Below are 19,605 nucleotides of genomic sequence, written 5' to 3'. Positions count from 1 at the left end.
ACTTCTGAAATTCAGAACTGTTTTCTGTTCTTTTGTGTCACTAAACCACTATTTCTTCAATGCAGAAAAAGAAGCATTTTACTACAGAAGGAAATTAATCATTCTTTCTCAGTTTCAGCAAGAAGTATATTTATCATATTTTCAACAGAGTTGTATTCACTTTCTCCAACTGAGAATTATTTAAGGGATTTCATTTTATTTGGAAAATTTTTTCATTAATCAGAGATTTAGCAGCCACCAAAAAGAAGTCCACAATTAATCTTTTATACCACAGATATGGCTTGTAATCTCTACACTAAGAAAAAATATTAAATACAAGGGAAAACTATTCATAAAGTATAATATTTCTTGGCAAAGAAAAACTGCTTTGTTTTTTTTTAAATATGAGAGTTTAAATGTAACTTACATGTTTGAAATTCGTGCCAGATGCAACACAATTCAAGATTCAAGCACCCAATTCACTAGCTGCATCAGGCATTTCACTATGATTTAATAAAAGGCATTCAACAATGCTGTTTCATAGAAATCTCACAGATACAAGTATTTCATTCACAAAATGCATGGTCTGGCAGATTTCCAGGGTAGGAATTTGCTGAAGGGAAGGCAAATTTATTAAAATAAATCAAATGCCTGATGTTTCCCCCAAAACTGGCAAAACAATAATAGAGACAGAAAAAGTCCAATAACCACAGACAGAAGAAAAGTCTGATCTATATACTTTTATTATAGGAATCCAATAATGTCATAGAGTAAACAATCAGATATTTGAGAATTCTCAAATTAACATTGAGGAAACTTATTTTAAAATACATGTTTTAAAGGCAGCCCTTTCCCAAAACCCTTTATATAAAATCTGGAGTTTGTGTTTGGAGTACTCATATTCCCCTTTCTACCCCTTGCATATTTATATACACTCAATAATGAGCATCCTTTGATGGAACATACGTAGAAACAATCAAGATAGTTCTTAAATAATGGTGATGGAATAATTTGGAAAAGGATAGTGAAAATAGCAGCCCAACTGGAAGAATGTAATCCATGTCACTGAATTGTACATGTAGAAATTTTTCAAATGGTGTAACTTTGGCTATGTATATTTTCACCAAAAAAAAAAAAGGTCCTCCAAGGTCGAGAAGGGAGACTGTGGACATGTCATGGGGTTGTTAACCAATATCATAAAACAATATGTGTACCGGCTGTTTAATGAGAAATTATTTGTTCTGTAAACCTTCATCTAAAGTACAATAAAAAAAATTTAAAAAAAAAAAAGATAGTTCTTAAACATGCTTACATTATTTCCTCCCTAAGCCGCAATCCACTTCCCCTCTGCGCGTTTTCTTACGTAATTGTCATAACACTAGAAGATAGTGCCCACTGCCATCAAGTCAATTCCGACTCATATAGGACAGAGTAGAACTGCCCCATAGGGTTTCCAAGGCTGTAATTTTTATGGAGGCAGACTGCCACATCTTCCTCCCGAGAAGATAGGTAGGTATTCTTATTATTACAAAAACGACTATTCAAGAAAACAGAAGCATTTCTAAAATAGCCCCACCTCCGATCACTATCACATCACTCTATTTTGTATTTTCTTCACAGCGCTTTTTCCTGGTTTGCTTTTTCCCTGCTTGTTTCCTGTGCTCTCCCTCCTCCTCCCCAGGGCCTAAAACAGTGCCTGGCACGGAAAAGGAGCTCAATAAACCTTTGGGCAAGGCCGCACAGTTGGTCAGGGAAGCAGCTTGCACTCATGAACAGACATTAAACTCCACGCGAGCAGGAGTCAGGAATGTTTTTTGCTAGACCGAGGTTGGCACGGGCCTGGTACAGAGCGGGCGCTCACTAAATAAGTGAGAAAAGGAAGAAAACAAAAGAAGAGAGAAAGGGAACATGAATGAATGAAAACGTTTCCAGAAGTGCCTAGAGCGCGTCTCCAGCGATTCTTCCTCCTTGTGGAATGAACTCAATTCAATGTCTAAATCAGCACTTTCTTCACTCAGACGCACAGGCGTAGGGCAGAGAAGGGAGAAGAATTAAAGTCTTCAAAAACGTTCAGAAGAAAGGGAAAAAAATAAGAGAGAGAAAAAAGAAAGAAACAAACCATTTCTTTACTCCCCTTTAGAAGCTGAGCTAGGCCGGTTGCCATGGCGACCCTACGGCCAAAACGGCCCCCACCCATTGGCTGAGAGGTCAGAGCCAATGAGAAGGCGGTATGTTGATGGTGCCTTAACATGGCGGCCGGGCCGATGCTTCCTGACCGGTGAGTACGGCTTATTGAGAGGTTAGTTCCGGGATGGCTTCGGCTCCGGTGTGATCGGTGCGGGAGGGTCCTCTGCGGGCAAGCGAGGGAGCTTCTCGGCTGAACTGCCCCGGAGCGGGCGAGAAGAGTCGCTAGCCGGGGCGCACGGGAGCCCACGGGGGCGTCGGTGGCGCTGGTCTCGGAAGGGGCGCCGCCGCGCCTTCCCAGTCTATTAGTGGGAGAGGGTTTCTGTCCCACCCCAGCCACAGTGCGAGAGGGTGAGGAGGCTCTCGTTGCGGAGAACACGCTCATGGTTACAATTGCTGTATCCCAGAAACAGCTACAGTTATTGGAAATGTCAACAGGCTAGACATCCTACACCCGAATCTGCGGCGCTTAGTCCTGTCCCCGGGGATTAGGGGATTCCTCCCGTTTGGGGGTTGAAGTGTGACATTGCTGCCAGAGAATCTGCAGAATTCCGGGTTGTGCAGCCAAGCAGGAAAAGGTATACCTTACTAGAGCCACCCCTTTGCAGTCTTGAATCTTGTAAGTATTCTCACAGCGGCATGCTACTGGTTAATTGTAAATCTTTCAGTGCGGGGTCTTGGGTCTAGGGAAATGTTTGTCCCCACTTGTCCAGGCCTTGACTAAACAAAAAGTGAGCGCTCTCCGTAATTAAAACGTAATCATACATGCAAAATCCTGCTAAATAGTTTATCTGAATAATCAGACTGGTAAGTTAAATCTGAAGTGAGGCCGTGTTATTCAGTTGTACTTTGTGTACCTCTTTGAGAAAAGCAAGCACATCTGTTTCATAAGAGTAAATAGAACGATTGCGTTAGGGTTGGTGATACATGCTTAAAAACGTTTTAATTAAGTAGTTCTAAGTCACAGAAACTGATTATTGTGTAACATTATTTAACATGATCTTCAGGTTGGTGGGTTTATGATTATGGTGCAAGTAAGGTTATAATCAGATCTGACAAGATTCAGATTTCTGTGATTACTTCAAATTAAATACAGCATATGGGAAATAAGACAGCTGTTCACGTTATATCTTCTGGGTTTTGTTTATGAGCAGCTGGTTGGTCTTCCAGAAAATATGACATTATCACTCGAATCTCTGGATGTGACTTTGATGTATGTGATTTAGTGTAGCATCATACATAGCTCTTTGTACTTACATGGTGAGAAAAATGCTCTTTTTAACCAGACTTCAATAGGTGTAGAATTACAGGCAAGGGTCGTTCTTCAGACCCACTCTCAAACCTTTGTCTCAAAGAATATACTGACCTTAAAAAACAAGCAAACAAAAAAGCAGAAACCAACTCTGCCCTCTGAAAGTTTATAATTTAAACCCATAGGGTTCTATTTTTATAAAATAAGCAAATCAGAACACATTAGGCCACTTCATCTGTAAAAAAGGTATAGAAGTAATTCCTGCCTGGAAGGGTCATTGTGAGGATTAATGGTATACACTGCCTGTCATATTGTGTGTATGCCTGTTTTATTTCTTCTGCCTTCTGTCGTAATTGGGAGTTTCCTTCCCTTCCCTTTCTCCAGAGCATCAAACAGGATCTAAAGTGCAAAGTCCCACCAAAAACTAGCCATCTTGACTGTGGCTGCTAAGTAGAGGAGAGAAACCTTATCTAGTGGGGTTCTTAGGTTTAGTCAGTATTGTCTGAGACCAGACAAGGAGGAGTGGCTGCAGCAAGGAGTGAGATAACTGGGCATTTGGGGCACATGTAACATTAAGATCCATAAAGAAACATTTTAGAGCTGCAACATCTCAGAGATCATCTAATCAAACCCTTCATTTTATACCTTAAGAATGGAGACCTGGAGAAGTGCAGTGGCTTGCCACAATCATGTTGCTCAGGACTACAAACCAGTCTTCTGACTTTCATGACCGTATTCCCAATCTTTTCACAACTAAGACCCCTTTTATTATAATTTGATATTTTCATTGATACTATATTTTGAAAGATTGTGTCTACTAAACTACATTCATTCATTTTTTTCTTATCAAAAAGCAGGCCTATAACTACCAATCAGAGCCTCTGATGAACATGAGGTGAAGAATATTGCTTTACCAAAAGTAAGTCTCCTCACCAAAAGGTGGACCATACCATCTCATTGGGAGGAAAAAGAAAATATGTTGGGCTTTTTGAATATTGAAATTAGCTTAGAGATCTCCATTACTGTCTTCATAAAACTTTGTAAAAACCTTAGATTAGGAACTGCTGAACTGTGTCATGTTCTCCTTGATGCGTTGCTGGCTGCCCATGTGTGCTAAATAGTGACTATGGTTGGTTTTCAAGTGCAAAAGAAAACCCAGCCATTCAGACTAGGAAAGTACATAAATGTTTTCAGTTCATAGTAAATTTTGTCAGTCCGGGACTAAACATGTGTTCTGTGTAGTGCACATGGAATGCTTTTTGTAGAATAATTGTGGAATAGAATAAATCTTAACTCTAGAGATAGGAGGGGTATAAAATGAAGGAGAAGGTGATATTTAAAACCATAGAGAGAAAAAGGGATTCTCAATCATTTACATCTCTCTTGGGGTCAAAATGATTAAATGAAAAATTATTTGGATTACAAACTAAAAAATAAAGGCCTGTGAATTAATACCTGGCTATAATCTACATTAAAAGATTAAGTTTCTGTTTCTCTGGTATACGACATCTCTCAAGAATGGCTGAGTGAATTTTTACTACATTTAAAGGGAATTTGGGAATATCTGCTTTAAAATAAAGGAATGCAGTTTGAAAGGCATGGAGCAGGAAGTACTTCAAAAAAATAAAGAATCATCCTCCAGAGCAGCCAAAACAGGGATAATAAGAGGTCTGATACAGACCAATTAGAAAACCTATCAGTGAGATGTATATGCTGTAAATAGATAGTGTTTTCAAATATGAGCCTCAAAGCAAAACTCAGCAAGCAGCCACTCCACATTGGCTGATTTACAGTTGAGCTGCTTCTCACATGGGCAACTCCACGCCGCAGGGTCCGGGTCCAGAGTGAGTGGCAGCATTCTTTCGTGTTCAGCAGTGGCCACCGTGTTGCCAGTGGTTTTTTGTTTTGTTATTTTTTACATCACAGAAGGATGCACATCACTTTAAAGGTTTTCAAGAACTGAGTTCAAAAACATACCTTATTTGAATTTTGCCTTGTTTGTGGATTTGGAGCTGAATTCGTATTTTTTAAAAGTTATTTTAATTTTTCTTTCTGCTGTGTATACATGAGAGATTATTGTAGCAGGTAAATGTCAGCACTAAGACAACTTAATGCCACATTGGTGACAGAGCTAGAAATAGATAATTCTGAGAAAGTTGAAAATTAATCTAAAATGGTTAACTGCCTGAGGGCTAATGAGGAAAGGCATACTCTCTCCAGGGTGCCTGAGACTGCTCCCTTGGGCGAGGCACATTTGGGCACCCAGAGCACACAGAGATGCGGAAGCAGAAGTATAGGGACATCTGTGCCCCTGACCATCTGAGAGGCACATTCCTTTCACGGACAATCAACACAGAAGTCCTGGCTGAGAGAGCTTTGGTTGCTGATAGACAGAACCTGCCATGTGTGTAGAATATCATCACCATGAGGTTTGGGAATTTTGCCTGCTTTGTTCACTACTGTTCCCAGTGTCTTGAAGAGTACCTAGCATACCTGGAGCAACAGAGGAAGAAGGAGAGTCAGGAATAGAAGGAGGATATGGAATGTGTGGCTGAATGCCTCCATGAACAACTTTGCCAGGAGACCAGAAGAACTGGATGGTGCTTGGCTACTGTTACTGAACATTTTGATCAAAGATTCTATAGAAGAACCCTGATCAAAAACGGGAAAATACTGAACAGATTTTCAAATTCTTATGGACTCCAGACTTCCTGGAGCCATGAAGATTGGATGAACCCCGGAAACTATCGTCCTGAAATAATCTTTAAACCTTAAAGCTAAAATATCCCCTCAAGTCTTCTTAAAACCAGACAGTAGTTTAGCTTAACTAGTAAGAAAATGTCTGCCTTGAGCATTGTGCTCTTTTAAGAACTCTGTATATGGGATCAAATTGACAACAGCAACTTGAAAGATTAGATACGAACCTTAGAGGGCAGTAAGTTTATGCTAATGAGGGAGGAACAACCTGGAAAAGGAGTGTGCGAATGGTTGCACAACTTCAGGAATGTCATCAGTGTCACTAAATGGGACATGTAGAAACTTGAATTGGTGTTATGTTTTGCTGTGTATATTCTCAACAACAACTAAATAAAATTTTAAAAAAGCGTGCCTAGCACACAGTGGACAGGCGAATGTTTTGGAATGAAAGAAAGATGCCATGGAGAGGGAAACTGGTTTCAGATATAGAACCCCAATTATGCTAAGAAATCTAAGTCTGAAATTTGTTATTATCGTTAAGTCCTGAAATGGAGAATGAGCCCAAAGGTAGATTATGGTAAAGTCATATTGGAGCCAGTTACTGCCCTCCTGCCCCTAGTTCTCAGAACAGAAGAAGTATTTTTATTAATGGCATAACATTCATTTTTCAATATTGGCATATTTTTAGATTAAAAAAAATTTTAGATGGACTGTTCCCAGGTAGTATAATTATTAGGCTCCTGAGGTGTCATTTAATGTTTTTAAAATTCTTTCTGTGGCTACTTTGTATGTCTAAATTCATGTTTTTCCCTATAGAAGAAAATATGTGGAGTGGGCTGCTGCCTCCTGGACTCAATGAAAGTGATGTTGAGTTGAATTCTGAAGATGAAGCCACATCAGAAAACTCCAGACTTCACTTCCAGGAAGCTAAAGAAGATCAGATGACTAGAAATACAGAAATTTCAGATTTCCCGACAGATGGACAAAAAACTGAAACAGAGGCAAATGTAAATGCATATGAAGAGTGCCCTTCCGGAATTTCCTTACATATGTGGAATGTAGGTCTTCTCTAGCGTGTTCATACCAAAGCCTATGCATCTATGTGAGTGCATGTGTGCGTGCGCGCGTGTGCATGCGTGCACACGCACCATGGTCAGAACGTATGTGTTCTTGGGAGATAATAGGTGGAGAAGATTCACTCAGAGTAATACTTTCACTGTTCTGGGGATCTATGGTCAAACCATTGGCCACTTAGGTAATTGCTTTCATTTTAGCTTTGTTTTCATAACAGAGGGAAGGGGAAAAAAAAAACAGCTCCTTTGCCTAACATGATACATGAGGAGTTTCTGACTTAATTTTATCCCTTGTTTATCAGCATGAATCATTGAATTTCATTCTCAGGTGATCACGACTTACTCCTTTGAAAGAAACGAAAGTAAAAACACAGGTTGCGAGAGCCTCAGAGAATAGAGTATCTCAAGAGGAACCGAACTACTTTTATTAAATTGATAATCTTTGTAAATGTTAGAACATAATTATTTTTAATACCTAGCAAGTTTATTTTTAAAATACATGCCTTGCTTCAAAATGTATTTGCTTTTCCTTCCCCCCCCCCACTTTTATATAGAAATTTCAAGAATTGCATAAAAAACATTCTGAACAGAAAACCTCAACCTCAGGATTCAGGAGGAAAAAAAGAAACCGCTCCAGGAAAGGTGTTTATTTTAATTCTGTTTAATTGTCAGTAGTGCTCACGTTTAAATTTGACTTAATTGAGTTCAGTAATTTTTTAAAAACATAATTTTGAAATAGCAATTGAATACATAGGTGTTAACAGTTTGTGATTTCTTTTCAGGTAAATTGAAGAATGAAGAGACATCTTGTAGGTAGGTAGAATTTAAAATATTTACCGATACCAGGCAGTATTGTAGAATTTGTACAAATGAGCCATATATCTCTGAAACTGTGCAAACATAAGACCTAGTTGTAATATAATTGTAGTAGCCAATTAAAAACAGTAAAAATAAAAATGAGCATATTTTACATAAAAGTATTGTCTACTTGCAGTGAACAATCCTCAAATGAAACCCAGTGGAAGGAGCTTACTGAGTATTTTGGAGTCAATGATAGGTTTGACCCCCCTGTAAAAAAGAAAAAAATTGACAAGGTAAGTTCTTTTTAACTGCATATTGTATTAGCCAGTGGGATATGTTTGTGAGTAGGCTTGCCTTAGGTGCTTGTCCTCATTAGTTAATTTCAGTAAAAAGTTAAAATGCCTACTATGTGCTAAACTGGCTGCTGAATACTAATTTATTTATGAACAAGATGGAGGTAAGTGGTAGATGTCACAAGTAAATATGTGTTACAAATCAATTAAAAACCATTGAGAAGGAAAAGAAAAGGATGTTGTGAAGAAAATTATAATAAGGGCTGCACTGTAGCCTGGCTAGTCAGGGAAGGCCTTCGTTGGAAGGTACTGTTTCTCTGAGACCTGAAGATCTACAGAAAGAGCGCCAGTGCAGAGACAGTCACGTGGGCAAAGATCCCAGTGGGGGAGTCATTCGGGGACATTCAAATAGCTGAGAGAAGGGCAGCATGGCTGGAATGGAGTCAGCGAGTAGGAGGGTGACCCAAAATACGATTAGAGAGGCAGGCAGGCAGGGACCAAACTGTGTAGCTCCTCAAAGAGCATAGCGAGGAATTTGGATTCTATTCACAGTGCAAAGGAACGTCACTAAAGCACTTTTAATTCAAGGGAGTGACATGAACTAATTTATGTTGAAAATGATTGTCCTGGCTCTTACATGGAGGTTGGATTTCAGGGCGTCAGAACTAGATGAGAACAGAGAAGTTAAGAGCTCTTCTAGACAGGAGGTGATGGTGGCTTGAACAAGAGTCACGTTGCTAAAGATGGAGAAAAGTGGACGGGTTTGGAGTATTCTGGAGAAGGAGGATCGACAGTATTTGCCTCTGGGGTTCTTGTGGGGTCGTGGGGAGGGTCTTTGGGGTGAGGAAGGAGAGAGCCATTCAAGGTTTTGCCTTAAGCAGTGGTGTGAATAGTGGTCCTTCGGAGGGGAAAAGATTTTGAGTCGGGGCTCTCCAGAGTTTAGTTTGGAACAAGCAAGAGAAGACTGTAGGTAATAGGAGTCAGGAGCTGGGAGGGGAGGTCCGGGCTTGAGATACACATTTAGGAGTGGTCACTGTGTAGGTGATCTTAATACTTAGTAGTTGCTTGGATGAATGAGTGACATTCACGTTAGGAGAATATTGACCAATTCTAGGAGCGTGAAAATCAAGTGCTGAGTTGTACTGCTAGAGGCGCAGGGGGCTGTTTGTCAGAAATTAGAAGCCCAAGTATGTAGTATCGTAGGTCAGTCCTTTAGACATGTAGACCAACGATGCTGCCTTCATGGATCATGCTGTAGACTACTGTGTGTACTTAGACACCTCTGCCATTTTCTGGTTAGTATTTGCTTGAGAAAAACCTCTGATTTAAAACCCATTGTTGGGTGTAGTGTGTCATTCAGGGAGCACACATTAAGGAGCGGTCACACAATTTTTCCTGTGAATCTTTTGATTCCAACTTTGCAAAGAATCCTTGTCATCCAAAAATAGTTCCTAGGACACTGGGGACTTGGTTCTAGGATTGCTTTCTACCACAGCTAAATACTGCCTCTGAGCAATCTCAGGTTTACAATGTTCAAGTGGCTCAGAAATGCTAAGTTTCTTACAAAGAGAGATCACTGGTAAAACCCAGGCTTTACTACACCATTCTCTGTTCTCTAGCATCACTGCAGAAGGGACTGGTCACCATTTTAAAGTGTAGTTGCCCTGCTCTTGACCCTTGTTATTCTGGTGGGCTGAGGGGAGGGCCCCTGTGACGGGGGCTGCTTTTGACTAAACCGCGTCTGTTCTGAAGCGTCAGGGAAGACGATCGTGGTGATGGCAGCAGTCCGTGTGTCGTCTCTGGCAGACCTGCTGTAGAGTCCCAACCCCTGACTAGATTGTTCTTTGGAGGGAATGAATGGGTAAATCTCGGTTCTGCTAGGAAATATTTTTTAAAGTTTTACTTTAGGTGGTCTTTGATCTTATTATGATCAAATTATTTACATCGTTTGTTATGTTTTCTCGAAACCATGTTGACTTTGGACTGTCTTAAGTTGTTTCTCAGTGAAGCTGAAGACATGAAATTAACTTTTTAACCATTGTAAAAAGCAGAAATTTAGCAAGTGTTTTTTTTTTTTTTTTTTTTTTAACCATCTTTTTTTTTTTTAGAGTGTTATTATTACCCTACGTCTATGAAATTGTACCTTCTTGATACTGGCCGGGTATGGCTAACTCTTATACATTGTCTTGAATTTGTAATTTGTGTGAGGTAACTTTAATAAAGGATACTAAGATTCTTTGTGCAAATGTTTAAACTCCAAAGAAAATCCTTTGAACAACTCAGTTTTAGGAACTGGTGTTGTGTTTCACATTATCCATTAGATGTGTTCTAGGAAAAAAAAAAGTCAAATGCCATTTTGAAAATGAGACCCCTGCTGTAAGTCCTTTTGTAATCACCCACAATTGATCTGTTTCATATGTTTGGATTTTCTTAAATGGTAGACATTCCCCTGTGTAAATGGAATCTGACTAAGAAAGTTATGACCATCTTCTAAACAAGGAAACTGATTATAAATCTGTAATCATAACAATCTTATATCTGCCCAGGATTTTGCCAGCACTTAATATTGTATAAATAAGCTCAGGAAAGGAAGGATTTAGTGAAGTCAAATTATTTCATATTTTCTTGGTAGTTTAGCATAATTGTATGCCAGCAGGCTTACGCTCATTCTCTGGTTTTGGGTGACGGTTTTACATGGCACCCCTTCTGCTGACATGCAGAGTGTTGTGGTGCGGAAGTCTCTACCATCAGTCCAACAGAGTAAATCACTTTAATGAATGTTCACACTGGAGAAACCAAGATAAAGGCTAGGAGTCAGTGTAAGTCCAGCGATGGTAGCTGCTGCTCAGGATGTCTAGAGGGGATCATGAAGATCTGGGCCGCAGTTTGGATTTCCAGCCCATTATTTTATTTCTCTGAGCAGAGGCTGATCTGTTACCATATGTCATAGAGCCTTTTCATTCTGTGTTCACTCAACCCTCAAGAACGGTGAAACAAAACAAACTTCTTAATCTTGTGTCTATCGTGCGGTCTTTTCTTTTTTTCCCCTTGGAGCACTGCCAACTAAACTGTTGGCTTAACCAAGGATGTGTACGTACAGCACTGCTGTCACCTGCTTCCCAGACAATACAGAGAGGCTCGTGTTTTTTAAATGTAATCTTTCCAGTATCCAAAGCTGTATTCAAATGTTCTCTGTATTAAATATAGCTGTCATTGTGTTTCTGGCAGCAGTTCTGGGACTTACTAATAATTCTATAATCACAACATAATTATTTTGAATCTGTGTGGGAATTTCTTTAGATTTCACTATAATTGTCTGAAATATTCTTTAACGAATCAGTTTGATTAGTCAGCAGTCATTATGGGATTTTATGTATACATAATGGATACCTTTTGCCATGAAAAATCTGAAGTGCTTTTAATAATTTTTAGAGTAATTGTGCAATGTCTTTGATTTTTTTTAGTTGTTTTAAAAGGAAACTGTTAGTATATAATTTAGCTTTTTACAAATTTATGTTTTCATCAAAATGCTTTCTCCAAAAAGAATGTTATATGGAACTCCAGTACATAGATATGATGAAAGTCTGGCTACTCTGATTGGCGGTAGAAGGCCAGGGAAGGGAGTTGGGGGCGGGGGAATGGCTTGTACCATGATGTTCCCCTGGTATCCATTACAGAGCATTTTCCTGTAATCCCTGTAGTAGGGTAGGTAGGGCCAGTATTATTCTCATAATATAGATGAAGAAACTGAAAGCATGGCATGATTTGCCTCAGAAAAACAGAGCAGGTAAGGAGTGAAATGAGACTTTAAATCCAGGTCATTTGGTCCCACATCTAAATCTTTCCGCATTAGTAGCCCAATTTACGCTTTACTTAACCCGCCTCAGTAATCTAAGTGGGTGTGGCATATGTGTAAGGCCATCAACATTATATTCTTAGTTTTTTCCCCCTCTTCTTTATGGAGAGATTACCTATTTTTATTTTAGGTATTTAGGTCTAGTGACAGTATGGCCAGTGACATTGGAGGATTCATTTGTACTAAGTTTTAAAAATGTGTTATTGGAATAAATAAATATTTAATGATGAAATTTCTGTAGAAATATATTGTGGTGCAGTTTGATGTAAAAAGCTTTATTCACATTAAAAGATAGTCTACATATGCACATATGGATGATTAGTCTGTAATGTTAAATCTCATACCCTAAGGAGCCCTGGTGGCGCAGTGGTTAAGAGCTCGGCTGTTAACCAAAAGGTCAGCAGTTTGAGTTCACCAGGTGCTCCTTGGACACCCTATGGGGCAGTTCTACTTTGTCCTATAGAGTCGCTATGAGTCTGAATCGACTCGACGGCAACAGGTTTAGTTCCCATAAATAATGTAGATATTTGTAGTGGAGCCTTTGACATCTGGAGCAAAACTTTGTTAGTTAAAGGTTACTTGTTGCCTCATGAGAACCTGTTAAATACTGGCCTTAGATGAATTTTCCCAGCTGTGGCCAAATTGCCATCTCTAACTTCGTTTGTCTGCATTGAGATATTTCCTAAGTTAAATGTTTATTCTGGCCAAAAGGCTGCTTAGAAGCACATGAAGGCCATTTGGAGTAGCTGTTTGTAAAGTGGCAGCACCTGTGTCCCCTGCCGCTTGGCTGTGGTGTGAAACACGTCTTGGATAATTCAAGTGAAGAATACTCTGGTGTCCAATATAAAACTTCTAAAAAAGTCTTAATAGTCAAATCTTATTTCATGAGATTACTTCCTGGCCCGAAGTTGAATTTCTTGGTTTTTGCACTTGGGTCTGAGCCCTTCAAGAACTAAGGGGAGGTCTGTAGCCACAGAGAGATAAGTCTTCTTTTTGTATTAATGGTATCCTTTTATTTAGATAATAGATAACTAGATAATTTAGATAATAATATGAATAGCTATTATTTATTAAATAGCTGTTATATTCTAAACACTGTCCTAGGTACATTACATCTATTAGTTTTGACTGTTACCATAACTATGCAAAGTATGTGGTATTACTGCCATTTTACAGGTGAGATAACTGTAACCCATAGAGGTTTAGGAACTCACCCAGGGTTGCTTGGCTACTAATAAGTGAAGGAACTGGAATTTGAACCCAGCTCAGACCTCACTGGCCTGCTCTTTGTAAACTGCTATTAACTTAAGATCTTAAAGTGATGGAAATGTTTTACATAAGAATGCTCTTACTGATAACAAGCATTTTAAATAAATTTGGCATGTTAATATCTTATAGAAGCAGGAAGTTTGGGTGTACACATAGAACCAGAAGGTTTTCAGAGCCAAAAGGGACTGTTATTTTTTACTTAAATAAATTGCCAAAAGAAGAAAAAATGAAGCTGTTACATTTGGCAGTACACTTTGTTGACATCTTTTAAAACTTGTAAATAGAATTCTAGGATTTTATTTCTAGAAGGGAATTTTGGTCATCCAAGCCAATTCCCTTATTTTCCTGGAAGAAGCTGAGTTTTATGAGTTAAGTACTTCCTTTACCCGGAGCTGTGACCGTATCTCCTGACTTCTAGTCCAGTGCTCTTTCTGCTATGCCACACCATCTCCCTCAGAGGCTGCTCTGAGTGGCTGGGGTAATGAGAGTCGGTTGATGGTAAAGAGAGAGAGAGCGGCAATTTTAGCCGATTTATTTTTAAGTGAAAATTCTATCTGTAAGTGTAGCAGTTTATGTAAGTTTCTAGAAGAGGAGAATGTTCTTGTTTTCCCCTTTCTGATACTAACTTTAAGCTGTGGTTCCAGGGAACCAAGGAGAATTAGCAAGTTGATATAGCAAAATAACTCAACATGCAGGTCAACAGACCAGTGGGCATTGGTGACAAAATAGGAATGGGCCCCTTTTCACTCGCTGTTCATTCTAGGTCTTGGAGTAAGGGAATGCAGCACCCGGGTCTTACATCATCCCAGGAAGCCTAGGTAATTGGAGGGGGTGTGGGGGTGGGGGGAACAGAGCTGCTGTGTGGAATAAGCAGGACAGGCTCAAGAGTGGATGCTATTAGTGACCAGGTCACTGTGATGAGAGATTGGAGGAGGTTAAGGTCTGGGTTGAGGTATCAGGCTACCCTGGCCAGAATTTGTAGTGCTGGGAAAATTGAAGTGTAGTATTAGTGTTTTGTTTTCTTGTATCTCAGGGGCATTTGAGGAGATACCTAATATTCTGCGCAGGAAGGAGAGGCCATTGTGTTAGTGTTGCTTAGATAAAACAGTGTTATTTCCAATACAGTAATAATAATAAAGTTCCAAGTGTAGGAACTGTGCCAGCCTCTGGGAGCCTAAGATGGTGAAGATACTCTCCATGCCCTCCAGTAGTGTTTCTTCTAGGGATTGCTTTATATATCGTTGTGTGTCGTTGAGCTGATTTGGACTCACAGCAACTCTATAGGACAGAGTAGGCTTGCCCCCTAGGGTTTTCTAGGCTGAAATCTTTACAGGAGCGGATCTCCATGTCCTTTCTCCTGTAGAGCAGCTGATGGGTTCAAAGCTTCAACCTTCCTTTAGCAGCTGACCACTTTTACCATTGCGCCACCAGGGCTCCTTAATTTCTGTATAAATAAGTGCAATAAAAATGTGACTTTTAACTACAGGAGTGTTATTGTCGCACTGTTACTGGTGTGACATTCTCTTTGGAAGGCCTCAAAGCAGTGGATGTGTAATAAATGTTCCCAGTTTGGATGGGACCCTTTCATTATTCATGCAAATACGGATTACTGCACTGTAGGTATTAACTTAGTAACACAGGCTGAGTGGGTGCCTCCTGTGTGCAAGGAACTGGGCTAGCTGCTGGTGTACACAAGAGTAGTAATACACAGTTTCTGTCGTTGAGCGTAGAACTCAAGAGGGAGATACACCTTACTGAAGTGAGTCAGATCAGGAAGGACTGGAGAGAGACATAAAGCGCAGTGACAGCAGTGGAAAACAGTTAGGGACTGGGCATGGGAGGGTGCTACAGGGCCTACAGGGATATAGAGATGAGGGAACCTGCATAGAGCAGGTAACATTTGACATGTGTCTTAAAGGATAATTAAGATTTTTTCAAAGGGAAACACATTGTAGGCACAGGGAACATTCAGAGAATGGTAAATGTGGCCAGAGATTAGGAAGTATACATAGTGTTGCCGAAGATGGGGCTGCGAAAACATTTTGGGACCCTGTTGTGAAAAGCTTTGGATGCTATCCTAAAGGAGTAAAGCAGTGATAATGTTTTTTTTTTTTCTTTCTTTTCTTAATTTTTATTGTGTTTGCACCAAAGACAATTTTTTTTTCTCATGAAACAGTAGTACACATATTGTTCTATGACATTGGTTAACAACCCCACAACATGTCAACCCTCTCCCTTCTTGACCTTTTTGTTTCAGTGAAAATATACATAGCCAAAGATACACCATTTCAAAAATTTCTACATGCACAGTTCAGTGACATCGACTATGCTCTTCCAGTTGTGCTGCTATTTTCACTTTAGATGAAGGCTTACAGAACAAAATAGTTTCTCATTTAACAGTACACATGTTGCCCTGTGACAATGGTTAACAACCTTACAACACATCAACACTATCCTTACCCAACCTTGGGTTCCCTATCACCAGCTTCCTTGTCCCCTTCTGCCTTCTGGCCCTTGTCACTGGACTGCTGTACCTCATTAGTCCCATTTGGTTTTATGGGGCTGTCCACTCCCTGGCTGAACGGTGAACCTCGGAGATGACTTTACCACTGAGCTAAAAGTGTGTCTGGGGGCCATACTCTCAGGGTTTCTCCAGTCTCCTTTAGGCCAGTAAATCTGGTCTTTTTTTTGTGGTTAGAATTTTGTTCTACATCCTTCTCCAGCTCTGTCCAGAGCCCTCTGTTGTGATCCTGGTCAGAGCAGTTGGTGCACCAAAGACAATTTATGGATCTTATATCCAGATTTTCGAGCGCTTTCCCACTTGTGAAATTTTGAGGTGGCAAAGCTGACATTCTGCTTTTAACTTATTCTCGCAAGACATGAAAGGATTCCCAAATAGGACTTTTTCTTGAAAGACTTGTGGCCCAGTGCAATTAAATAGCTGAAAGTTAAGTACAGTTCTGAAAGGAGATTTTATTTATTTTTGTGAGTGCTAGTATACCTAGAAACCTCACAAAGACTAAAATTGTATCTTCTCTCTACTATTTTGAGTTGTATTGTTTTTATTTAAATTTTATAAACTTTTTTATTCAACGGATATAATATTCTTGCTAAAGATGTCTAGTTTACATATCCGCTACTAATGTTTATATTAACTAAAACGTATTTCCTTCTTTAACTGTTTGAAAGTCTTTAATGATTGTTTTTGTACATGAAATAGACAAATTTCAGAATTATCATTATTTATTGAAGAATTTTACTCTTGTGAAAACCAGGAAGAAACCTGTTGCCATCGAGTAGATTCTGACTCATAGTGACTCATATTCCAACTATAGGACAGAGTAGAACTGCCCTCACAGGGTTTCCAAGGAGCAGCTGGTAGTTTTGAACTGCCAACCTTTTGGTTAGCAGCTGAGCTCATAAATACCATGCTACCAGGGCTCCTTTACTCTTTTTTTTTTTTTAATTGTACTTCAGGTGAAGGCTTACAGAAAAAATAGTTTCTCATGAAACAGTAGTACACATATTGTTTTATGACATTGTTTAACAACCCCACAACATGTCAACCCTCTAACTTCTCAACCTTTTTTTTTTTTTGGTGAAAATACACATAGCCAAAGATACACCATTTCAAAAATTTCTACATGCACAGTTCAGTGACATTGACTATGCTCTTCCAATTGTGCTGTTATTCTCACTTCAGATGAAGGTTTACAGAACAAAATAGTTTCTCATTTAACAGTTACTACAAATGTTGCCCTGTGACAATGGTTAACAATCTCACAAGACATCAACAATATCCTTACTCTACCTTGGGTTCCCTATCACCAGCTTCCTTGTCCCCTTCTGCCTTCTGGCCCTTGTCACTGGACTTCTGTACCTCATTAGTCTCATTTGGTTTTACGGGGCTGTCCACTCCCAGGCTGAACGGTGAAACCTCAGAGATAAATTCACCACTGAGCTAAAAGTGTGTCTGGGGGCCATACTCTCAGGGTTTCTCCAGTCTCCTTTAGGCCAGGAAATCTGGTCTTTTTTTTGTGGGTTAGAATTATGCTCTACATCCTTCTCCAGCTCTGTCCAGAACCCTCTGTTGTGATCCTGGTCAGAGCAGTCAGTGGTGGTAGCCGGGCACCATCTAGCTGTACTGGACTCAGTCCAGTGGAGGCCTTGGTAGCTGTGGACAATTAGTCCTTTGGACTAATCTTTTCCTTGTATCCTGTTCTCTTCATTCTCCCTTGCTCCCGAAGGGATGAGACCAGTGGAGTATCTTAGATGGCCGCTCACAGGCTTTTAAGACCTCAGACACTACTCACCGAGGCAGAATGTAGAGCATTGTCTTTATAAGCTGTGTCATGCCAGTTGAGCTAGATGTTCCCCGAGACCTTGGTCCCCACAGTGATAGTGTTTTAAGTTGGGTGATGACATGATGCCTGTTTTAGAAAGACAGGTGGCCAATTAAGAGGTAGTTACAATATTTTAAATAAGATGATGAGACCTTGGAGAAGGGCAGAAGGGAGAAATGAAAGGTTAAAATAGGAGCAAGAGATGGAGAGGCAATGAGATAATAGGACTCTGTCACAGGTGCTTAAGAGGTGGTCAGCTCTGGAAGAGAAGCAGGGCAGGAAGTAATGAGCTTGTTTCTACACGTAAATAAAATTAAAGACCCATCTTTGCGAGGCCTTCAATATGAAGGTGAGTAGCAAGTAGCTAGAGATGTAGCTCTTGGTACAGGTGAGAGGTCAGATGTTTTGAATTATTCAGAGATGTAAATCAGCTTACTGAAGCTCAGGACTGAGTGGATTATTGGGCGGGGGGGTGAGGAATAAGATGTAATGAAGGCCAATCACAGAACCTTGAGGGCTACTGTAATTAAGGGGCAAAAAGAGGAGATAAGGAGTGTTAAAGGAGATTTAAGACGGCTATCTGGGGCTATTTTCAACATAAAGAGAACAAAAATCCTCACAACTGGACCAATAAGCAACATCGTCATAAAAACCAAAACCAAACCCACTGCTGTTGAGTTGATTCCGACTTATAGCGACCCTATAGGACAGAGTAGAACTGTTCATAGGATTTCCAAGACTGTAAATCTTTATGGAAGTAGACTGCCACATCTTTTCTCCTGTGGAGCAGCTGGTGGGTTTGAACTGCCAACCTTTTGGTTAACAGCTGACCACTTTAACCACTGCGCCACCAGGGCTCCTGACATCATCATAAATGAAGAAAATATTGAAGTTGTCAAGGATTTCATTTTACTTGCATCCATAATCAACACCCATGGAAGCAGTAGTCAATAAATCAAATGACATACTGCACTGGAAAAATCTGTTGCAAAAGACTTCTTAGAAGTGTTAAAAAACAAAGATGTCACTCTGAGGTCTAAGGTATCCCTGACCCAAGCCAAGGTATTTTCAATTGCCTTATATGTATGGGAAAGCTGGACAATGAATAAGGAAGACCGAAGAAGAATTGAAGCCCTTGAATGATGGTGTTGGCGAAGAATATTGAATACATCATGGGCTGCCAGAAGAACAAACAAATCTGTCTTGGAAGAACTACAGCCAGAGTGTATCTTCACCTACTCTGTTTCTCCATCCTGTTCCCTTCAAGAATCATCTCCTTCCCCAAAACTAAACTCACCATGTGTGCTCATAATCCTATCCATTTTTACATGTCCCAGGGACCCTTCTCTTTAAATTTTTTCCTCTCTCTTTTCTTCATCTTCACCACACGAAATGGAACAACACAGCCCCCTCCCTCACACTGCTTTCTCCTTGTGTTGCTTCTTCATCTGTTTCTTTTAAAACAGTGTCTGTCAGTTGCCTCCATGTCATCTCCTACCCAATCCTTTGTTCCTTTTGGCCTCATTCTTCTGCAGCTTTCTCTACAATCGTAAGCCACACCCTCTGTTCTCCTTCTACTTGATCATCTATTTTGTCAACTACCTATATCCTTGTTTTCGTTCTTCCACAACTCCCACTCCTGGGGCCTCCCCTGAAGTAAGAGGTAGACTTGTAATCGCTGAAAGGGTAAGAGGTAGGCTTGAAGGTATTTGGGAAAATGAAAAAGACATATAACAGCTTCTTAGGGGAATGAGGTTCCAAATGAAGACAGAAGGCAGCTTCACTGGGTAGAGGGCTGAGATAGGTGGAAAGATGCAAGAAGCTTGTGTTCAGGGAGCATTTTAGATTGTGAAGTTTG

The 19,605-nt window shown here is 40.0% G+C and overlaps 1 protein-coding gene across 8 annotated transcripts in view; it reads left to right on the top strand.

Moving 5' to 3' along the window:
• The first annotated feature begins 2,203 nt into the window (after positions 1-2,203).
• Positions 2,204-19,605, top strand: part of FAM204A (family with sequence similarity 204 member A) — a 32,514-nt gene continuing 15,112 nt past the window's right edge. The window contains exons 1-6 of one of the 8 annotated variants that reach the window (XM_023729991.1): positions 2,204-2,257; positions 4,273-4,334; positions 6,929-7,170; positions 7,740-7,827; positions 7,968-7,998; positions 8,180-8,279. In XM_023729991.1, the coding sequence (XP_023585759.1) occupies positions 6,937-7,170; positions 7,740-7,827; positions 7,968-7,998; positions 8,180-8,279 (453 nt within the window). In that variant the 5' untranslated portion in view covers positions 2,204-2,257; positions 4,273-4,334; positions 6,929-6,936. The other 7 variants (XM_023729994.1, XM_023729996.1, XM_023729995.1 and 4 more) reach the window with 7 other exon arrangements.

Source organism: Trichechus manatus, unplaced genomic scaffold (assembly GCF_000243295.1).
Source record: "Trichechus manatus latirostris isolate Lorelei unplaced genomic scaffold, TriManLat1.0 scaffold00031, whole genome shotgun sequence".
In the NCBI taxonomy this organism is placed as follows: Eukaryota; Metazoa; Chordata; class Mammalia; order Sirenia; family Trichechidae; genus Trichechus; species Trichechus manatus.
Note: the sequence above shows the minus strand (reverse complement) of the source record. Positions and strands in the feature narration are given on the sequence as shown.